General features: G+C 41.7%; 1 protein-coding gene across 1 annotated transcript; it reads left to right on the top strand.

Moving 5' to 3' along the window:
- The first annotated feature begins 3,903 nt into the window (after nt 1-3,903).
- On the top strand, nt 3,904-18,075 carry poglut3 (protein O-glucosyltransferase 3). The gene is made up of 6 exons (XM_085280715.1): nt 3,904-4,261; nt 4,506-4,703; nt 5,655-5,938; nt 6,028-6,232; nt 16,506-16,702; nt 16,883-18,075. The coding sequence occupies exons 1-6, from the start codon at nt 4,024-4,026 to the stop codon at nt 17,321-17,323; spliced, it is 1,563 nt and encodes a 520-aa protein (XP_085136841.1). The 5' UTR covers nt 3,904-4,023; the 3' UTR covers nt 17,324-18,075.
- Nucleotides 18,076-23,485: the final 5,410 nt, after the last annotated feature.

Here is a 23,485-nt window from a genome sequence, read left to right as displayed (position 1 = left end):
GAGAGGTTACTAGTCACTGAGTGGGTGACAAGAGTTATGGGTTAAACTCATACCTCTTTATTTTTTTCCATTTCATTTTTTCTTTACTTGTTATGGTTCACTCACAAATTATATTTAGTTCATTAAACATTCAGGGTTTGAAGGACCTTGTTAAGAAAAAATGCACTTTTATTTTGCAAGGGGCAAAAATGTCACTCTTTATTTCTACAAGACACTCACTCTGTAGATGCTGATGTTACATTTTGGACTAATCGGTGGGGAGACCAGATTCTTTTCAGCCATGGATCTAATCCATCTGGAGGTGTGGCGATTTGTTTTAATAAATTCCCAGGGTAAATTATAACTTACAAAGCTGACAGAGAGGGCCACTGGTTAACTGTAGTGTTGAAATGCGAAGGTTTATTCCTTATTGTCACAAGGCTTTATGGACATAAATAATCAGGGTCAAAATAAAAGTCTATTGGAAAATTTAACAAATGTGATTTCAGAGTTAAAGTTATGTACCCCACAGATTATATTGTCGTTGGAGGTGATGGGAACGTGACACCAGATGAATGGATGGACAGATGGGCGCCTCGCTTAGGAAGGAGGCAGCAGAATAACATTATTGAGAACTTTGCTTGTGATAATAATTTCACAGACATTTGGAGATGTATGAATCCTGGACTTAAGAAATATTCGTGGTTTAAACCTAATGGAGAAAGCAGGTCAGGAATTGATTATTGGTTGGTGAGCGATGCCATTTTTTGGTGTACCTCACAATCTAAAATCTCTAAAGCCAAAACCAACAAGGAAGAAACTTAGTAGCAGGGGATATTAATATTGGGAATTCAATGCCAGCCTTTTAAATAGGGATGAATATCGTGATGAAATTAGACATATAATCAGAGATACTGAAAATAAGGAATCAATAGTGTGTATTATACAGAAATTGGAATTTGTTCAATTCAAGATCAAAGAATTTACTATAAAATTCTGCAAATAACTGAATATGGAAAAATGAGAATATGAAAGTAATTTACTTCGAGAAATAACTCAGTGCTGTAGTAAAGAAAAACCAAACAGAAAAACAGGGAAAACAACAGAAAAATAAATTGATGGAGTACCAGACTAAATTAGATGATCTTTACCTTGAGAAAGCCCAGGGTGCTTTCATAAGATGAAGAGCCAAATGGATTGAGGCGGGTGAAAAAAATTCATTGTATTTTAGTAAGCTGGAGAAATGTAGACAGCTGAGAAATTTAATTACAAGCCTGCTGATAAATGGGACTGAATGCAAAGATTTCATAGAGATTGAAAGAGAAGTCTTTACTTTCTATTCCAAGTTGTACTCCTCAGAATATTTGGCAGCTGCGTTTATTAAGGCTGTTGTTACTTTAACATGTTTTAATGCTTTGTATCTTGTTCTATTTAATCTCAACAAGCCCCTAAAAAGTCGGTGATCACTGTCAGTCTCTCTTGGTTATTATTACCACTATTCATTTTAAAGTTCAGTTTTACAATGTAACTACATGCAGCAGTATATTAATGACTAACCTGGTATTGTGGATGGATTCTCTCAGTTGTTCTCCTGACTGAGGTTTGGGCCGTTTACAGCATCCTGCAGTGCATTTGCATTTGTCCCTAACCATCAGGAACCCTCACATTAACTTATGGAGTGGAAAGGCAGGCATCACTGAAGTGTTTGAAGGCCACCATGGTCCGGTTACTGGACTGAGCTGCCACAGTGCTGGAGGACCTGTTGATTTCTCTCACCTCTTCATCTCGTCCTCGTTTGACTGAACCGTCAAACTCTGGAGCACTAAGAGTACCCGTCCACTATACTCTTTTGAGGACAGTTGTGACTACGTCTACGATGTGATGTGGTCTCCAACACACCCTGCCCTGTTTGCTTGTGTGGACTTAGCTGGACGTCTGGACTTGTGGAACCTCAACAATGATACCGAAGTTCCAACTGCTAGTGTGTATGTGGATGGGGCTCCGGCACTGAACCGTGTCAGATGGTCTCACACTGGAAAGGAGATTGCCACTGGGGACTCAGAGGGACAGGTTCAGGTCTATGATGTTGGCGAGCAAATCTGTGTTCCCAAAGCGGATGAGTGGACCCGCTTCGTCAGGACGCTGGCTGAGATCAATGAAAACAGAGATGAAGCTGAGGAACTGGCCAATGCATGATGTTGCAAACCCCACCCACCCTCACACACAACCACTCATACAATTCTCTCCAGTCCGCTACACCTATAGTACATTACACAGTACTGCCAGAGGAGCTGCGCTCGCCTCTCTCTGGTTGCCAGCTTCTCCACATTCTACATTTGGCCTGAGGAGATGTGCAGAGCTAGAATGGATAGAAGTGGCAGCTTTAGATGTGTTTTTGAATGTCTCTTTCAGAGTTTTAGAGTACATTTGTAGGAGCAATGAATGTCAGGTGTAGTAGTAGCACAAAACCAGAGTAAGTTGTTGAAAGCTTAGAGGAATAGAGGAAAGTGATTTTCAGCGTAGATGTGGCTGTCCACTCTGAACTTCTAGCTTTGATAACATCCTCAGGGCTCCAGAAACTGCTCTTCTCCTGAGGCCTCAGACTCGGCTCTTTTTTTAAATATGCAAACCTTTGTACTTGCACCTTTTTATTACCACTTGAGTGTTTTTACATGTTTTCCCAGACACGCTTGTGCACAGCTGGCAAATTTTGAAAAGACTGAAAACACCCTTTTATTCTGAGAAGCACTAAAACAGCTAATGCAATCACACACATAGATACCTGGCCTGTGTCATCTTACATTTTAACCACTATATTTAATATTTATCACAGTGGTTGTACTTATTTAAATATTGTGTGTATTATTTTAAAGACGCTGCTTTGTACTAAAAGTTTGAATTGTACAATCTTGAAATTAGCACTACAAGCTTCTTAATAAGCAAAAATATGTTACTCTACTTGGCTTGAATTTATTGACACTAGTACAGTGAAAAGGGGATGTGTTTTTCCTGTACCAAAGGTTAATGTTATTGGAAACAGTTCCCTGACACATCCTCTTTAAGAGGAGCCAGATAAACTAAATTAAGTTTTAGATGAAGGCATGAAGCAAAAGTTGGAAACTAACTTAACCACAAAATGGGAGTCCTTTATTTCACTTTTTGTCCATCCTGTTTTTCATTCCTTCCATGATTGATGGATTCAACATCCTGCCTCACAAAGTTAACATTTAAAACAAAGAACAAAGCTTAAAGCACACTGAAGCAACCACACCTGATGTAAAATAAGACAAGTGCTCTGCTTACACTACTTGTACTGTATTCTTCTCCATTTCTGTTCCTGATACAATGGATGGTTGCACTTTCCCATTGGAATAAAATTTGAGACATACTGGTAAAATTAAAAACAAAAAACAAAAAAAACATATGGAGTGGAAAAAGGTTAGCGTTCAGCTTTCACCTTCACTGTTTATATTATGCAAACAGAGCTGCGCTGCTACACAATAACAATACAAATAAATAAATAAATAAATAAATGAATAAATAAATAACAGTACCCCACCAGCTACAACAGTAAAGGGATTTGTGAATTGAACGCAGCACAGGTCAGCCACATATATTGGCCTGACGGTACTTGTGTACTTTTGCTCAAGTAGAACTTGAACTTTTACCTGTAAATGAGATGCAATAATATAAGTTTCTGATGTAGTAAATCTGAAGACTTCCTTTACCCCTGACAATAACTAATCCTGGTGCTGTTATCTGCAGTATTTTGCAAAGTTGGTTAAAAAACAAGAACAACAACAAAGGAGTGGTTAATTAGTGTTAAGATCTTTTTTTTTATCAGTAATGTGGAGTATTTATGTCTGTAGGGGGCGTTCACAATATGTATACCCCCCAAAATTTCCAACTTCCCGTGAAGGCGTCACTGGCCATCACCAGTGGGCGTGTTGTCTTCACCAACATGTCGGAGTAGGAGTTTCTATCAAAACTTTGCACTTAAAATTTAGTGACTGTACACGTTTACTTGGTGCCAGCTGCTGGAGTATGGCGTGTTACCGGAACGTAGATGTAGTCGAGCCGTTTCCGAGTGGTTTAATTAGCCGATTTGTAATTTTACTAGTATTTCAAAGTACAAGCTTCCCGGTTTGTGACTCTGAAGGAATCAGTCCAGAGAGGTGTCTGATATGGGGTCCGGGGCTAAACCCGGACACCGTGTTACCAGTCCGCTACTTCTTTATTCAGGCAGTGAATTCAAAAGGAGAAAACCTGACTCTGTCTCCAGGTAAATGACCACCAACGCGACATTATTAGCTCACTAAAGTCCTGTTGCAGTGTTTTTAAGCTAACCTTAAACTGTTTTTGCAGCATTCTTTTGTTATTACAACCCGGTGGCTAGCAAGCTACGTTTAAAGTTTTTGGGGGGCTAATGTTAACGAAAACGTGCACGAGCGGCCGAATATGCATAACTGTTACTTGCGTTAGCACTCAAACTGTTCATTGAAATGCTTTTTGAATGTGGTGCTCAGGAAAAGACACGTTTAAAGTGAAGATCGGCTCACTGGATAAGAATGAGTACCTCCGTATCCACGTCCCTCCACCTCTGGACAGAGGAGACGGCTCCTTCCTGTTGAGGTATCGGCTCTACAGCACTGCTCACAAGGGTCTGAAGATCCAGGTCTCTTACAGAGATGCTGCTGTGGCTAGCTCACCCTACACCATCCAAGGTTAGTCAGAAAACCTGTTGCATCACCTTCTGTCCTCAGACCCTTTATACGAAGGTGAAAAATCAATTTAATGGTGAGAAATCGGGATAAAAATGACGAATTGCTTTTACATGCAAAGTTTATCTCCAGAGTGCATTGCTCTTAATTATGATGCCAGTGTTTTGCACAAAAAATAAAGTCAGGATTGATAACAGAGCCAAGAGTGGCCACAAACTAAAGTCTCACCACTCCATGGGTAACCCACACAATGAATGATGAAGATAGATATGAAAGGGACCTCAAAATACTCATCCTAGAACTGCAGCATTTATACTTAAACTCTTCCATCACGAGTCACACTGTCCACTTCATGTTGTACTACTGGAAGACTGATGTTTACTGAAGCACAGGAAGGAGTAAAGACTTAAGAGCAGAGTGACTGTCAGAGCTATTAAAATTATTTTAAAAAGAATGCAGTAAATGTTACATAGACTGGTTCATGCAATTACTTTTCTCTACACGTAAGTGCTTTTTATTTAACACTCACACTGCGATGAACACGCTGGAGAGCAGCTTTGGGTTTGGTATGTTGCCCAATTATACTTTGACATGCAGACTCAAGTAACCAGATGTTTCACCACCAACCTTAGATAACCTGCTCCACCTCCTCATTACAGCCAGCTCATATGTATAGAGCAGAAGAACACTAACTATAGCATTGGCATAAAGAAGTGTTGTCTTTGTGCTGCTTTGTAGTCACATTTGGGGGTGAGTGCACATACATACGCTAGATTTAACACAGCTTTACATCCAGTAACTTGTGTTTTTTGGGATTTATCAACATTGACTGACTTCATCGACTGTTCCAGATATTTTGGGGTTTGTTTTTTTCAGTAAGTTGACAGTGACTCCTCATCTTCCACATTGCATTTATACGTGTATCTAACCCTGATGGCTCATTCCCATGCTCAGGTCCAGTGCATCATGAATACTGTGACTGTCCTGAGCCCGATGCCTCCGTCTGGCAGAGCGTCATGCAGTGTCCTGCCGATGACCGACAGATTCTAGCTGACTTTAAGTCTTTTCCCACCATCGACCTGCAGCATCTCAGGCAGGAAGTGCCTCACAGATTCTCCAACAGAGGAGGGCTCATTCACTACGCCATCATCAACAACCACGTGTACCGGCGCACGCTGGGAAAATACACCGACTTCAAGATGTTCTCTGATGAAATTTTGCTATCATTGACGAGGAAGGTAGAGTTGTTCTGCTGTTTTTTCCATGCTGTGCTGTTGCATATATATATATAAAGTCTTTACAGTCACACAGCGATGTTCTGTTGCAGGTGAGGGTGCCTGATGTGGAGTTTTACATCAATGTGGGTGACTGGCCGCTAGAGACAAAGACGTCGGCTGCTGTTCCGATCTTATCGTGGTGTGGCTCCACAGACACACGGGATATCGTCCTCCCTACCTATGAGGTCACACACTCCACCCTGGAGACACTGAGAGGGGTCACTAATGACCTCCTATCTGTCCAAGGGAATACAGGTAACTTTGATACTCCTGAGCAAAACAGCCCTCAGTTTATGTTATCATCATTCGTATATTTCTGTCTGTGCTACAAGTTGTTAAAACTTCTTATTGAGTATCTGAGTTTGAAGGAAATTGCACTTAAACTGCAACTGGCAGGAGTAAATTATGTTGGGATGTACTTCTACACAGAGGTGTACTTTTTATTGATTTATTGCTTTTAATACTGTGCAGCAGTTTAAGACCTTTTATTGCTTTGAACTTGCCAGCGTTCAGCAAAAATAAAATAAAAAAGAAAGAAAGTGCTGCCTCTGCTGTATTTTCCCAAAATGTTCTCAAGAGCCATAAAGCACTACCTTTTTTAAAAAATCTACAGTGTGCAAGGTTTCCTGAACTACATAATCCAACTTAGTGGGCTGTTCTTCTTCAGGCAGTATAGAGGTTGAACTTGTTGTAGAAGCTGTATGTTTAGCTGCAGCTAGTTTAACGAAGATCCAAAAGATCCCAACCAAAGAATCCATCTATGAGGGTGATGTCACGTTATGAAGGCAGTTTCTCCTTTGGTTTGTTTTTGTAACTGTCCACCAGAGGGCACCACAGTCCATAGACTCTATACCAGGGGAAGGCAACTGCAGACCTCGAGTGCAGGTGTCCTTCAGGTTTTAGATATCACCCTGAGTCAACACAGCTGAATCAAAAGTCATTACCAGGACTTTGGAGAACTTCAAGACATGTTGAGGAGGTCTTTTAGCAATTTGAATCTGCAGTATTGGATCAAGGACACGTCTAAAACCTGCAGGACACTTGGCACTTGAGGCCTGGAGTTGCCTACCCCTGCTCTATACACTATATGAACAAAACCTACACATTACACCTACAGGAGCTGCTGAGCCATGTCATCAACCTCCCAGAGCACACTTTCTGTTTTGATGTTGATTCCAGAGGCGGTTTGGGACTGTGGAGTTTTTGAGTTTGCAACACTTGTTTGTAAAAATATCATAAGCCTGTTGCAGTGGGACTGAAAACAGATGAATTCAAAGATTAAGAGGTGTGAGCCAATACGTTTGTCCATGTGATGAATGATAGATATAAGATGGCACTTCTTTCTGCGCACAACATTCCCAATGTCGGCCGACATGTTAGATTTTTGGAGTCAGAAGCAGTTTTCATCTAAAGTCACTGTTTTTTCTAAATTACACATTCTGCTGTTGTTTGTTAACATTTTAAAGATAGAAATGACAAGGAAGTGGTTTTTTTAATGGATTTCATACATATATTGACTCAGATGTAACTTTCAGGAAATCTGAGTGTGTGTGTGTGTGTGTATATATATATATATATATATATATATATATATATATATATATATATATATATATATATATATATATATATATATATATATATATATATATATATATATATATATATATATATAATGTGTGTGTATATATATATATATATATATATATATATATATATATATATATATATATATATATAATGTGTATATGTATAAAAAAACACCCAGCACGCCCCTGCAGGCAGTTTATCCTTCAAGCTCGGGTCCTCTACCAGAGGCCTGGGAGCTTGAGGGTCCTGCGCAGTATCTTAGCTGTTCCCAGGACTGCGCTCTTCTGGACAGAGATCTCCGATGTTATTCCCAGGATCTGCTGGAGCCACTCGCCTAGCTTGGGAGTCACCGCACCTAGTGCTCCGATTACCACGGGGACCACCGTTACCTTCACCCTCCACATCCTCTCGAGCTCTTCTCTGAGCCCTTGGTATTTCTCCAGCTTCTCGTGTTCCTTCTTCCTGATATTGCTGTCATTCGGAACCGCTACATCGATCACTACGGCCGTCTTCTTCTGTTTGTCTACCACCACTATGTCCGGTTGGTTAGCCACCACCATTTTGTCCGTCTGTATCTGGAAGTCCCACAGGATCTTAGCTCGGTCATTCTCCACCACCCTTGGGGGCATCTCCCATTTTGACCTCGGGACTTCCAGGTTATACTCGGCACAGATGTTCCTGTACACTATGCCGGCCACTTGGTTATGGCGTTCCATGTATGCCTTGCCTGCTAGCATCTTGCACCCTGCTGTTATGTGCTGGATTGTCTCTGGGGCATCTTTACACAGCCTGCACCTGGGGTCTTGCCTGGTGTGATAGACCCCAGCCTCTATGGATCTTGTGCTCAGAGCTTGTTCTTGTGCTGCCATGATTAGTGCCTCTGTGCTGTCTTTCAGTCCAGCTTTGTCCAGCCACTGGTAGGATTTCTGGATAACAGCCACCTCCTCTATCTGCCGGTGGTACATACCGTGCAGGGGCCTGTTCTTCCATGATGGTTCCTCGTCTCCCTCCTCTTTCTTGGGTTTCTGCTGCCTGAGGTATTCATTGAGCACTCGGTCAGTTGGGGCCATCTTCCCAATGTATTCTTGGATGTTCGTTGTCTCATCCTGGACTGTGGTGCTGACACTCACCAGTCCCCGGCCCCCTTCCTTCCGCTTAGCGTACAGCCTCAGGGTGCTGGACTTGGGGTGAAACCCTCCATGCATGGTAAGGAGCTTTCTTGTCTTTATGTCAGTGGCTTCTATCTCCTCCTTTGGCCAGCCTATTACCCCAGCAGGGTACCTGATCACGGGCAGGGCGTACGTGTTGATGGCCCGGATCTTGTTCTTACCATTCAGCTGACTCCTCAGGACTTGCCTGACCCTCTGCAGGTACTTGGTGGTTGCAGCTTTTCTAGCGGCCTCTTCATGGTTCCCATTCGCCTGCGGGATCCCCAGGTACTTGTAACTGTCCTCTATGTCTGCAATGTTGCCTTCTGGTAGTTCAATCCCCTCAGTTCTGACTACCTTCCCTCTCTTTGTTACCATCTGACTACACTTCTCCAGTCCGAATGACATTCCAATGTCATTGCTGTATAGCCTGGTAGTGTGGATCAGTGAATCGATGTCTCGTTCACTCTTGGCATACAGCTTCATGTCATCCATGTACAGGAGGTGGCTGACAACTGCTCCGTTCCGTAGTCGGTATCCGTAGCCAGTCTTGTTAATGATCTCACTGAGGGGGTTCAGGCCTATGCAGAACAGCAGTGGGGACAGAGCATCTCCTTGGTAGATCCCGCACTTGATGGTGACTTGTGCTATGGGCTTGGAGTTGGCCTCTAGTGTTGTACGCCACATCCCCATTGAGTTCCTGATGAAGGCTCTTAGGGTCCCATTGATCTTGTACAATTCTAAGCATTCCAGTATCCAGCTGTGGGGCATTGAGTCATAGCCCTTCTTGTAATCAATCCAGGCAGTGCACAGGTTGGTCAGTCTGGTCTTGCAGTCTCGGCTGACTGTTCTGTCTACCAGTAGCTGGTGTTTTGCGCCTCTGGTATTCTTGCCAATTCCTTTCTGTGTCCCGCTCATGTATTGACCCATGTGCCTGTTCATCTTAGCCGATATGATGCCTGACAGGAGCTTCCATGTAGTACTGAGGCAGGTTATTGGTCGGTAGTTGGAGGGGACCGGTCCCTTCTTGGGGTCCTTGGGGATCAGGACCGTCCGACCTTCGGTTAGCCATTCCGGGTGTCTCTTGTTAACTAGCAGCTGCTTCATTTGTGCTGCCAGACGCTCGTGGAGTGCAGTCAGCTTCTTTAGCCAGTAGGCGTGAACCATGTCGGGCCCTGGTGCTGTCCAACTCTTCATACTGGAGACCCTTTCTTGGATATCTGCCACTGTGATGGTTACTGGACCCTGTTCAGGGAGGTCGCTGTGGTCAGCCCTCAGATCCACTAGCCACTGAGCATTGCCGTTATGGGTTGCGTCCTTCTCCCATATGCTCTTCCAGTATTGCTCCGTCTCCAGCCTTGGTGGTGCTGTTCTCTTATTGTTCCCTTGCCACTGAGAGTACACCTTTGCTGGTTCTGTGGAGAACAGCTGGTTTATTCTCCTGCCTTCTATCTCTCTGGTGTACCTCCTCAAGCGGCTGGCCAAGGCTGTGAGTCTTTGCTTGGCAGTTTCCAAGGCCTCAGGTATGGACAGCTTGCTGTATTTCTTATGCACCTTCTTTGTCGCACCTTTCTGCAACTCCGTTAGTTAGCTAACCTCCCTCCGTGCTACTTTGATCTTGCCCTCTAGCCTCCTTCTCCATGGAGGGTACTGCCCCTTGTCGCTGTTCAACTTGTAGCCAAGCATCTCACTGATCACTGCTGCCATATTGTAGATCAGCTTGCTGTCGGTAATCGTGGTTGTAGGTATTGCCCATAGTGCTGCATTAACATCATCTAGCAGACCTTCTGAGGGTACTTCACGTAATCTTGGTAACCGACTATGGGGGATACAGGTTTCAAGCTTGGCCATGATCCTATTTTTCAGGTCAGTTCCTCTCGCACTCAACGATCCTTCTCCTATAGCACTTGGGGCTATGTACCCAATCTCGGGTGGGGGTGATGATATCTCCCCCCTGACCTGGCGTCCTGACTCCTCCTTGCCATAGCATTTGTGTTGTACCTCGTCAATCTCTAGCTGTGAGAGCAGTCTCTTCTTTCGAATGTTGGAACACTGAGCTACTAGTTGTTTCGCCGTCATTGTGGATGTTGGATATCGAAGAATCCATAGGTCCCGCATCCTATTCATGTAGCCCCTTCCGCCGGGGTACTTGCGTAGTAGCATTCCAACAACGCCCTGTTTTTGTGTCTTGCCCACCGATGCCTTCTTGTTCCAGTAGGCCACTTTTCATCAGGGTGCCCTGGTTCCTCAACACCTGACGCGGACCTTGTTGATCCGGGCGACGTCCGAGCCGGCATGCCTTCATATTTATCTGTCTCGCTCATGCTTGCTTAGCATAGGGGGTCTAGCCTTAGGACCCTTAATGAATGAATGAATGAATGAATGAATGAATGAATGAATGAATGAATGAATGAATGAATGAATGAATGAATGAATGAATGAATGAATCTATCTATCTATCTATCTATCTATCTATCTATCTATCTATCTATCTATCTATCTATCTATCTATCTATCTATCTATCTATCTATCTATCTATCTATCTATCTATCTATCTATCTATCTATCTATCTATCTATCTATCTATCTATCTATCTATCTATCTATCTATCTATCTATCTATCTATCTATCTATCTATCTATCTATCTATCTATCTATCTATCTATCTATCTATCTATCTATTCCGCTGTTTTCATTCAAATTCCGCTGTTTTCATTCAAATTCCGCTGTTTTCATTCAAATTCCGCTGTTTTCATTCAAATTCCGCTGTTTTCATTCAAATTCCGCTGTTTTCATTCAAATTCCGCTGTTTTCATTCAAATTCCGCTGTTTTCATTCAAATTCCGCTGTTTTCATTCAAATTCCGCTGTTTTCATTCAAATTCCGCTGTTTTCATTCAAATTCCGCTGTTTTCATTCAAATTCCGCTGTTTTCATTCAAATTCCGCTGTTTTCATTCAAATTCCGCTGTTTTCATTCAAATTCCGCTGTTTTCATTCAAATTCCGCTGTTTTCATTCAAATTCCGCTGTTTTCATTCAAATTCCGCTGTTTTCATTCAAATTCCGCTGTTTTCATTCAAATTCCGCTGTTTTCATTCAAATTCCGCTGTTTTCATTCAAATTCCGCTGTTTTCATTCAAATTCCGCTGTTTTCATTCAAATTCCGCTGTTTTCATTCAAATTCCGCTGTTTTCATTCAAATTCCGCTGTTTTCATTCAAATTCCGCTGTTTTCATTCAAATTCCGCTGTTTTCATTCAAATTCCGCTGTTTTCATTCAAATTCCGCTGTTTTCATTCAAATTCCGCTGTTTTCATTCAAATTCCGCTGTTTTCATTCAAATTCCGCTGTTTTCATTCAAATTCCGCTGTTTTCATTCAAATTCCGCTGTTTTCATTCAAATTCCGCTGTTTTCATTCAAATTCCGCTGTTTTCATTCAAATTCCGCTGTTTTCATTCAAATTCCGCTGTTTTCATTCAAATTCCGCTGTTTTCATTCAAATTCCGCTGTTTTCATTCAAATTCCGCTGTTTTCATTCAAATTCCGCTGTTTTCATTCAAATTCCGCTGTTTTCATTCAAATTCCGCTGTTTTCATTCAAATTCCGCTGTTTTCATTCAAATTCCGCTGTTTTCATTCAAATTCCGCTGTTTTCATTCAAATTCCGCTGTTTTCATTCAAATTCCGCTGTTTTCATTCAAATTCCGCTGTTTTCATTCAAATTCCGCTGTTTTCATTCAAATTCCGCTGTTTTCATTCAAATTCCGCTGTTTTCATTCAAATTCCGCTGTTTTCATTCAAATTCCGCTGTTTTCATTCAAATTCCGCTGTTTTCATTCAAATTCCGCTGTTTTCATTCAAATTCCGCTGTTTTCATTCAAATTCCGCTGTTTTCATTCAAATTCCGCTGTTTTCATTCAAATTCCGCTGTTTTCATTCAAATTCCGCTGTTTTCATTCAAATTCCGCTGTTTTCATTCAAATTCCGCTGTTTTCATTCAAATTCCGCTGTTTTCATTCAAATTCCGCTGTTTTCATTCAAATTCCGCTGTTTTCATTCAAATTCCGCTGTTTTCATTCAAATTCCGCTGTTTTCATTCAAATTCCGCTGTTTTCATTCAAATTCCGCTGTTTTCATTCAAATTCCGCTGTTTTCATTCAAATTCCGCTGTTTTCATTCAAATTCCGCTGTTTTCATTCAAATTCCGCTGTTTTCATTCAAATTCCGCTGTTTTCATTCAAATTCCGCTGTTTTCATTCAAATTCCGCTGTTTTCATTCAAATTCCGCTGTTTTCATTCAAATTCCGCTGTTTTCATTCAAATTCCGCTGTTTTCATTCAAATTCCGCTGTTTTCATTCAAATTCCGCTGTTTTCATTCAAATTCCGCTGTTTTCATTCAAATTCCGCTGTTTTCATTCAAATTCCGCTGTTTTCATTCAAATTCCGCTGTTTTCATTCAAATTCCGCTGTTTTCATTCAAATTCCGCTGTTTTCATTCAAATTCCGCTGTTTTCATTCAAATTCCGCTGTTTTCATTCAAATTCCGCTGTTTTCATTCAAATTCCGCTGTTTTCATTCAAATTCCGCTGTTTTCATTCAAATTCCGCTGTTTTCATTCAAATTCCGCTGTTTTCATTCAAATTCCGCTGTTTTCATTCAAATTCCGCTGTTTTCATTCAAATTCCGCTGTTTTCATTCAAATTCCGCTGTTTTCATTCAAATTCCGCTGTTTTCATTCAAATTCCGCTGTTTTCATTCAAATTCCGCTGTTTTCATTCAAATTCCGCTGTTTTCATTCAAATTCCGCTGTTTTCATTCAAATTCCGCTGTTTTCATTCAAATTCCGCTGTTTTCATTCAAATTCCGCTGTTTTCATTCAAATTCCGCTGTTTTCATTCAAATTCCGCTGTTTTCATTCAAATTCCGCTGTTTTCATTCAAATTCCGCTGTTTTCATTCAAATTCCGCTGTTTTCATTCAAATTCCGCTGTTTTCATTCAAATTCCGCTGTTTTCATTCAAATTCCGCTGTTTTCATTCAAATTCCGCTGTTTTCATTCAAATTCCGCTGTTTTCATTCAAATTCCGCTGTTTTCATTCAAATTCCGCTGTTTTCATTCAAATTCCGCTGTTTTCATTCAAATTCCGCTGTTTTCATTCAAATTCCGCTGTTTTCATTCAAATTCCGCTGTTTTCATTCAAATTCCGCTGTTTTCATTCAAATTCCGCTGTTTTCATTCAAATTCCGCTGTTTTCATTCAAATTCCGCTGTTTTCATTCAAATTCCGCTGTTTTCATTCAAATTCCGCTGTTTTCATTCAAATTCCGCTGTTTTCATTCAAATTCCGCTGTTTTCATTCAAATTCCGCTGTTTTCATTCAAATTCCGCTGTTTTCATTCAAATTCCGCTGTTTTCATTCAAATTCCGCTGTTTTCATTCAAATTCCGCTGTTTTCATTCAAATTCCGCTGTTTTCATTCAAATTCCGCTGTTTTCATTCAAATTCCGCTGTTTTCATTCAAATTCCGCTGTTTTCATTCAAATTCCGCTGTTTTCATTCAAATTCCGCTGTTTTCATTCAAATTCCGCTGTTTTCATTCAAATTCCGCTGTTTTCATTCAAATTCCGCTGTTTTCATTCAAATTCCGCTGTTTTCATTCAAATTCCGCTGTTTTCATTCAAATTCCGCTGTTTTCATTCAAATTCCGCTGTTTTCATTCAAATTCCGCTGTTTTCATTCAAATTCCGCTGTTTTCATTCAAATTCCGCTGTTTTCATTCAAATTCCGCTGTTTTCATTCAAATTCCGCTGTTTTCATTCAAATTCCGCTGTTTTCATTCAAATTCCGCTGTTTTCATTCAAATTCCGCTGTTTTCATTCAAATTCCGCTGTTTTCATTCAAATTCCGCTGTTTTCATTCAAATTCCGCTGTTTTCATTCAAATTCCGCTGTTTTCATTCAAATTCCGCTGTTTTCATTCAAATTCCGCTGTTTTCATTCAAATTCCGCTGTTTTCATTCAAATTCCGCTGTTTTCATTCAAATTCCGCTGTTTTCATTCAAATTCCGCTGTTTTCATTCAAATTCCGCTGTTTTCATTCAAATTCCGCTGTTTTCATTCAAATTCCGCTGTTTTCATTCAAATTCCGCTGTTTTCATTCAAATTCCGCTGTTTTCATTCAAATTCCGCTGTTTTCATTCAAATTCCGCTGTTTTCATTCAAATTCCGCTGTTTTCATTCAAATTCCGCTGTTTTCATTCAAATTCCGCTGTTTTCATTCAAATTCCGCTGTTTTCATTCAAATTCCGCTGTTTTCATTCAAATTCCGCTGTTTTCATTCAAATTCCGCTGTTTTCATTCAAATTCCGCTGTTTTCATTCAAATTCCGCTGTTTTCATTCAAATTCCGCTGTTTTCATTCAAATTCCGCTGTTTTCATTCAAATTCCGCTGTTTTCATTCAAATTCCGCTGTTTTCATTCAAATTCCGCTGTTTTCATTCAAATTCCGCTGTTTTCATTCAAATTCCGCTGTTTTCATTCAAATTCCGCTGTTTTCATTCAAATTCCGCTGTTTTCATTCAAATTCCGCTGTTTTCATTCAAATTCCGCTGTTTTCATTCAAATTCCGCTGTTTTCATTCAAATTCCGCTGTTTTCATTCACATTCCGCTGTTTTCATTCACATTCCGCTGTTTTCATTCACATTCCGCTGTTTTCATTCACATTCCGCTGTTTTCATTCACATTCCGCTGTTTTCATTCACATTCCGCTGTTTTCATTCACATTCCGCTGTTTTCATTCACATTCCGCTGTTTTCATTCACATTCCGCTGTTTTCATTCACATTCCGCTGTTTTCATTCACATTCCGCTGTTTTCATTCACATTCCGCTGTTTGTTTTAACCTGATTTCACAGTTTCATAGCCAATGATAAATCTAAAGTAATGAAATCACAGCTTAACTATTATTTCAAAATACGGTGTCAAATCTCCACCCCACCAGGAGACAACAATGAGCGTCTTAATTTCTAATAGCTCAGAGTCACTCCCAACATAAGGAAATCTATTTTTAGAATAACAAGGGGGGAGGGGAGGAATCAGAGATTCTTCTCCCAGTTATTGAATAATTTACAGACCTTGCCAGTGTACTCATTAAAGCCTCCACGGTAGGCAGACAACGAGGGGGTGGGTGGGATGGAGGGAGAGTGCTGTCAAATGGAGAGGGAGAGAAAAAGAAGGATTGGCTATTTGGTAAGACGGCTTAGAGGAGAGGCGAGGAGAGAGAGCACGGGAGATGTTGGAGACAAAAGAAGAAAGAGAAGGAGTACAGAAAATACTGGCATATCAAGGGAGATGGAAGGGGAAAAAACACTTCCTGTCAGTGTGATGATTAAAAGATTTATGGGAGTTGAAAGGGAGGGGGTTGACTCTTCCCACAGCCACTCTTCCTTTTGTCTTCTTTGAACTTGGGATGTGTCGACAGGCTAAGGGAGTTTGGTTAAACCCGACTGATCGCACATATGAGGTGCCGCTTGGTCTTTGAATTAGCAGGTCCGGGAACAGACTCGGAGGGAGGACAGAGAAAGGCAAAATGAAGGAGGTGTGGTGGCATGAGAAATTGGAAGTGTGGTTAAGGGAATCTGTGGAAAGCAGGTCAGATAGATAGATAGATAGATAGATAGATAGATAGATGAGAAGCAGTCAACACCTTTAGGAGAAATATGGTTATGATCTGTGAATTTGTATGTAAATGTAGACAATTCTTCCCACTCAGTAATATATACTTCCATCAGGGCCTCCGTGGGTGAATAAAACTGAGCGGGCGTTTTTCCGGGGTCGGGACAGTCGAGAGGAGCGTCTTCAGCTTGTATCACTGTCCAAAAAAAACCCAGAGCTCCTTGATGCCGGCATCACTGCGTGGTTCTTCTTTAGAGACCAGGAGAAACACGTTGGCAAAGCATCACTTGTTGGATTCTTTGACTTCTTTAAGGTAAGGAAGCGTAAAATAGTCTTCTCTTTAATAAATATAATTATAAATATATACATCCATACGTTACTCACTTCACTACAATGATTTAGTTTAGCTCCTTGATGCCTCGTCTTTATGAATAGATTTAATACATCCATAACGTGTGTATGCAACTCGTGCCACCTTGTCTTCATCTTGCAGTACAAATATCAGGTGAACATTGATGGAACAGTGGCAGCGTACCGGTTTCCTTACCTGATGCTCGGGAACAGTCTGGTTCTGAAACAAGACTCTCAGTACTATGAACATTTCTACAGCCACCTGAAGGCAGGAACACATTACATTCCTGTGAAGAGAAACCTGTCGGACCTTCTGGAGAAGATCAGATGGGCTAAAGAGAACGACGCTGAAGCACAAGAGATCGCCAGAGCGGGCCAGGCAGCAGCCAGAGAGCTGCTGCAGCCCAGCAGGCTGTACTGTTACTACTACAAAGTGCTGCACATGTATTCAGAGCGACAGACGGGACAGCCGACACAACACGCAGACATGGAGCTGGTGCCTCAGCTGGATGACCACACTGCTGCCTGCAAATGTGAGCGTAAAAGCTACAAAGAAGAAACGGACGTGAAGGATGAACTATGACGGGCTCCGGCTTTAGTCTTTAAGCACTCGAGTCTCTTTTTCTGTGTGAAAACATTCCTGATATCTAAAGAGTGAAGATGATAACGTAATGTTCCTGATGCCTAAGGGCATATGAATGCTCAGCATTCCACTTTAATTTTGGACAGTAGAGGGATTTTATGATAAAACCATAGCTGTCAGAAATTTTGAGATCGAGCTCAAAAACAATCTGTGATCATGTGAGCATTAATGTTTTAAAATGTGTTTTATGTTGTTGTTGTGGGAGTTTTTTTTTTATACCTGTTTAGTAATGGAGGAACTTGGATGAGTGTAAATGTACCTTTAAATTGGATACTTGTGTGCTTTATCTAAACTAAAAACTTTGTCTTAAAATATTTAACAAGTGCAGATTTTTTTATATTGTTGTGCATACAGCTTTCACTGCAGTTTCGAGTAGTTATTACTCTGTTGAATCACTAAGCTACATTAGTAATTGAGTGGGCAGCGTGGTGGTGCGGTGGTTAACACCATCGCCACACAGTGAGGAGGTCTGGGTTTGAATCTACCGGCCAGCTAAGGCCCTGTGATTCTCTCTGGGTGCTCCAGCTTGTTCCCATAGTCCAAAGACCTGCATGTTATGATAATTGGTGATTCTTAATTGGCTGTAGTTGTGACTGGTTGGCTGCCTCTCACCCTGTGACCACTGGAATGGGCTCCAGCTGCACTGCAACCCATAACTGGATGAGGGGAAGAGAATAAATGGATGTGTGGAACATGTTAGTGGTCTCCTTTGATGACATTTTGAGTGGGTAAGTACATCTACTGTGTCCGCCCCTTTCTGTAGCTTAACCACTGGTCAAGCTGTACTAAGCTCTAACACCAGGATTGAAAACATGACTCTGAAGTTGTTGTAATACCTAATAGGAGTTTATTTGCATGTCACGTATCAAAATCAGCGTTAGAAAATGCTTTCCAAAAACAGTATTAAAAAGGTAAAAGTTAAAATGAAATGAAAAGATAGAACTCCAAACAATAATGAATTAAATAATAGAATTAAGAGAAAAGAGGTAACATGAGGGGGAAAAAGTAGAACCACATGCAGAAAGCACCACCAAAGAAGTGAAACAGATTTTCAGGAAGCGCTAAGTGGAGTTCCTCAGGCAGGTTGTTCCAAACGGCAAACATACAGTTACCCATTGGCCACTTTGTTGGGTACACCTGTTAACTGCTTGCTAAGACAAATATCTAATCAGCCAATCACATGGCAGCAGCTGATTGCTGTAAGGCATGTAGACATGGTGAAGACGACCTGCTGAAGTTCAAACCGAGCATCAGAATGGGGAAGAGCGGCGTAGTTGTTGGTGTCAGAAGGGCTGGTCTGAGTATTTCTGTTCAGCTCGAATACCTTTTATATTGTTACAAATGGATTAGGTTTCAATTTCTTATATGTTTATGATATAATTCTTTTTATATATCATATATAAGAGTCTGATATATTTATAGAATGCAGACCCTCTTTTGGGGTGTTTCTATCTGTAGTGCCTGTGGTGCCCCTGTGTTGCTGATCACCTTGTCAGACACACACTGTGGGAGACGTACAAATTGTGGTCTTCCTGTCAGGTAATCAACAATCCAGGACACCAGAGAAGCATCCACCTGCATCGCTGCTAACTTATCACCCAGGAGGGTCGGCCTGATGGTGTTGAAAGCACTGGAAAAGTCAAAAAACATGACCCTCACAGTGCTCGCCGGCTGGTCCAGATGGGTGTAGACACGATTGAGCAGGTAGATGATGGCGTCCTCAGTTCCGAGACGAGGCTGATAAGCGAACTGAAGGGGATCCAGATGTGGTCTTACTATGGGTCGCAGCTGGTCCAGGATGGGCCTTTCCAGGGTCTTCATGATGTGGGAGGTCAGTAATCCTGGGGGCCACTGAGACGTGGCGTCTTTGGTACAGGGACGAGGCATGATGTCTTCCACATCACCGGGACCCTCTGCAGACTCAGACTCAGCATAAACAGTTTATGAAAGACTCCACACAGCTGGGGGGCACAGGTCTTGAGGACGAGGGGACTCACTCCGTCTGGTCCAGCAGACTTGCCTGAGTGAAGTTTCCTCATTTGCATCTCAACCTGGTATTGAGTGAAGGTGATGGGTGGGGGAGGGGTGTCAGGAATCTCACAGGAGGCAACATGTGAAGAGAGAGGCTGGCACAGTGGTGTGGTTCTGGATTCCAGGCTGACTACAGGTGAGGTTGTGGGGGTGGGAGCAGACACTGTGGTGTCGAATCTATTGAAAAACAGATTCAACTCATTGGCTCTATTCTCACCTCCCTCAGCTCCCCTGCTGTTGGTTGGCCTGAATCCAGTGATGGTCTTCATGCCCCTCCACACCTCTCTCATGCTGTTCTGCTGGAGTTTCCACTCCAGCTTCCTCCTGTAATTGTCCTTAGCCTCTCTGATCTTGTCCTTTAGTAACACCTGGATCTTCCTCACCTCCTCTTTGTTGCCCCCTCTGAAAGCCCTCTTCTTGTTGTTGAGGAGGGCTTTGATGTCCGTAGTCACCCACGGCTTGTTATTTGGGTAACAATGAACAGTCTGAGCTGGAACAATGGAGTCGGTGCAGAAAGTTATGTAGCCTGTGATACACTCAGTAAGCCCATTGATGTCCTCGGCGTGAGGCTCACAGAGTGTTTCCCAGTCGGTCACCTCGAAACAGCCCTGTAGTTCCGCTATTGCCTCCTCTGACCACCTCCTGACAGTCCTGGTGGTCACAGGTTCCCTCCTCACAATTGGCACATAGCGGGGGGTGAGGTGAATCAAGTTATGATCTGACCTACCAAGTGGGGGGAGGGAGGAGGAGCTGTATGCATCCTTGACGTTAGCATACAGTAAGTCTAAAATTTTCTCTCCCCTGGTGGGACAGTCCACATATTGTTTGAATGTTGGTAGTGTATTGATAGTGTACTGATAGTGTATTACACATATCAGTGTATGTGTGTGTGTGTGTGTGTGTGTGTGTGTGTGTGTGTGTGTGTGTGTATCCAGAGTTCAGCTGAGACAGTGTCCTTCGCCCCGACAGGCTAAGTAAACAGTCTTCCAGCCAACCCAGGTGGCCTTGCATGGGATGGGAAGAACAGTCATAACCGTGATGGGGGTCCGCAAATTTGATAAGCTCAATGTTCTGACTGTCACATGAAGTCTTTCAGGTTGTTTTACGTTTACTATCACAAATGAATGTTTTTTTCCCCTAATGAATATACATTTTAGGTCTAAAGTGTCTAAAATCTGCAGTTTTGGAATTTTTCATGTGGGATAACAAAATTAAAAAACAAAGAAAAAAAACACTCCAAAAAAACAAGTGATACATGTGATGAAGGACTGACATAATTTGATTCATAAGACTTTATTTGATATTCACATACTGTAAGCAGAAAACAGCTTTAACAAAGGAAACTTGATGGAAAGGACTAACACCAAGCTTATCCATCTTTTCCTGTAAAGAAAAACTGAAAAATCAAACCAAAGTAATAAATTACAGATCTCCCTTAAATGTAAAGTGAACTTTCTAATAGGCTCTTCTGGCCTTTGTCTGCAGTCATAAAACATGGCACGCAAGGTACCCACAGCTGTTTTGTCCCCGTACAGTTCTTTAAATTGAAGAAAGATCTTATCTGGCGTATCCCGCTCCACTTGCTCTCCTAATGCACTCAGCACAAAATCACACTGCTGCTCTATAGACCACTTTTGAGCATGGAGCATTGCACTAATCTGGCTCTCCCGGTCTTCATAATTCGTGTTATGCCACAAAATTCTGGTACACAGGGTGCACCAATAAAAAATGGTGACACCATATTAACGGTTTCAGATGGTTCATCAGCCATATTGATCAGTCTAAGGCAGGTGGTTTTGTATGCTGGTCAAAAATCCTGTCAACAAACGTCAAATGTTACGTATGGTTCAAAATGACTCCCGTACAAGAACATTGTAAGGTCTACTATTGACCAGTAAGAAACCACCACACTCACACTGCAATGGGGTCCACAAGATTTAGTTTTCTTCCTCCAAGTCAGACTACAGGCTGAGGACACAACTCCGGCCTGGAATCCAAGGCCCAAAGCCATGAACTTCTTCTTTTTGCATGTTGTTGTAAGTTAAAATCCTAATAAAACGTCTAATTATTTATTTACCTGCTGACTGCAAAACAGCCACCACACCTCCGGCTGTCACTTCTCCTCCATTAGAAGCTGCAGCAGACGACATCATGCCTGCAGCGCAGGAGCCTGCAGCTATTCCAGCTGAATTGAAACCTGCAGCTCCCAGAAGAGCAGGAGCAGTGACTACAGCACCTACTGCAGGAAGACAAGACATGTATCAGACATGGATCGGGCTTTGATTCAAATTAGTTAAAGATAAATAAACTGCTTACTTGCTCCTGCAGCAGTACACACAGCTGTCACTATAACACAACATAAGAACACACATTAACATCTAACTGGGCCATAGCTCAGCACACAGCTGATCAAGGATTTAGATCAAGTAACTGAGCTACAGAGAAGACGGGGAGGCTTTATGTTACGATGGAGTATTAGAGCCACAAGAAAAAACTTGTTGATATGGACATTACTGTTCCACAACAAACTGCTATAATTACTGTTTCTGCTACAAAATTCCTTATTTAGATGAGTTAGTGAAACAAATTGATCAGGCATTGTGTGATACAACATTCAACCTCTTTATTGCACGAGGATGTAACCATCGATAACCTTGCATCTGTCCATTAGATCGTGGCTCAAGAGTTGGCAGTTTGTCTTGTAATTGGAAGGTTGCCGGTTCAAGCCGCGGCTCGGACAGTCTTGGTCGTTGTGTCCTTGGGCAAGACACTTCACCTACTGCCTACTAGTAGAGGCCAGATGGCGTGATATGGCAGCCTCGCTTCTGTCAGTCTGCCTCAGGGCAGCTGTGGCTACAAAGTACCGCAGTGTAATCCATTTATTTCAACAAAGTAACTGTATTCTGAATACCACCTTTTTAAACGGTAACTGTAACGGAATACAGTTACTCATATTTTGTATTTTAAATACGTAACGGCGGTACATGTATTCCGTTACTCCCCAACACTGGTTACATGTAATTGTTTCAGGAAGAAACACTTGGTTATTGATCATCAGGATGCTTCACGATGAATACATGTATTGATATGTATTTACCTATGAGTTTTAGAGATAAAAATAAATAAATAAGCAAATAGGTTTGTGATGGCTAAGGCTGTCACTGAAACACAAGAAAGAAAACTAAAGATCTCACCACAGCTCAGTCTGGAAATATTAAGACATTTTCTGTAATGCTAGAATCATCAACTCATATAATGTAGAGATTGTTACGTTCCCCTGAGGGGTCTAGGCGGGGAGGGGGAAGTAACAAAAGGGACCGGGTCAGAAAAAGGAGTCAAGGAGGCAAAGGGGTTAAATTAAAGAGTTTTATTAAAGTTTCAATTTATACTAACTAAAAGAGACGGACAAGCCGCTATTACCATTTAAGAAAACAAACAAAACTCAGGCGTTGGTCAATAAAGTAAAACGTAAGCCAAAAAGAAAGAGCAGCTCACTAGCTGAAAACCACCAAAAACACAGCTCACTAGCTGCAAACACAACAACCACTCAGCTCACTAGCTGTAACCACACTACTGGCACTCTGGCCCAGAGCTCACCTTTCCCTGGGCTTAAATACTTTTAATTACTGATGTGAGTCAGCTGTGTAACAGGGAAAGGTGGCACCTCAGGCAGAAGAGGTGGTGGGACACGCCCACACAGGCACCTTCAGGAGGAGGCCCTGCTAGGGCCGTAACAAGATGATGTGAAAAAGGCAGCTGTACTCACATAGACCCATTGTTCCACTCAGGATGAGGAACCTAAGATTGGACTGTGTCTTAAACAGAAGTGAGCATCAGCTGTTACTTCCTGGATAATGAAACTGAATGGGCGTCACTGGGTCTGTGACGTAAATAAACTTCCTTTAGTCATCATAGAACAAGTGATTGTGAGGCTGGATCTAAGGGGATTTGACATATTTATTTATTTTATGTTTTGTATTATGTATTTCACACACATGTGTTATTTCAAGGATTGTTCTTTCTATTTTAATCCTTATGTTAAATCAACTGCTTAAAATAAACACAAACAAA

Source organism: Mchenga conophoros, linkage group LG7, assembly GCF_057382185.1.
Source record: "Mchenga conophoros isolate Kocher_MC1m ecotype Shallow Benthic linkage group LG7, M_conophoros_male_GT1.1, whole genome shotgun sequence".
Classification (NCBI taxonomy): Eukaryota; Metazoa; Chordata; class Actinopteri; order Cichliformes; family Cichlidae; genus Mchenga; species Mchenga conophoros.
Note: the sequence above shows the minus strand (reverse complement) of the source record. Positions and strands in the feature narration are given on the sequence as shown.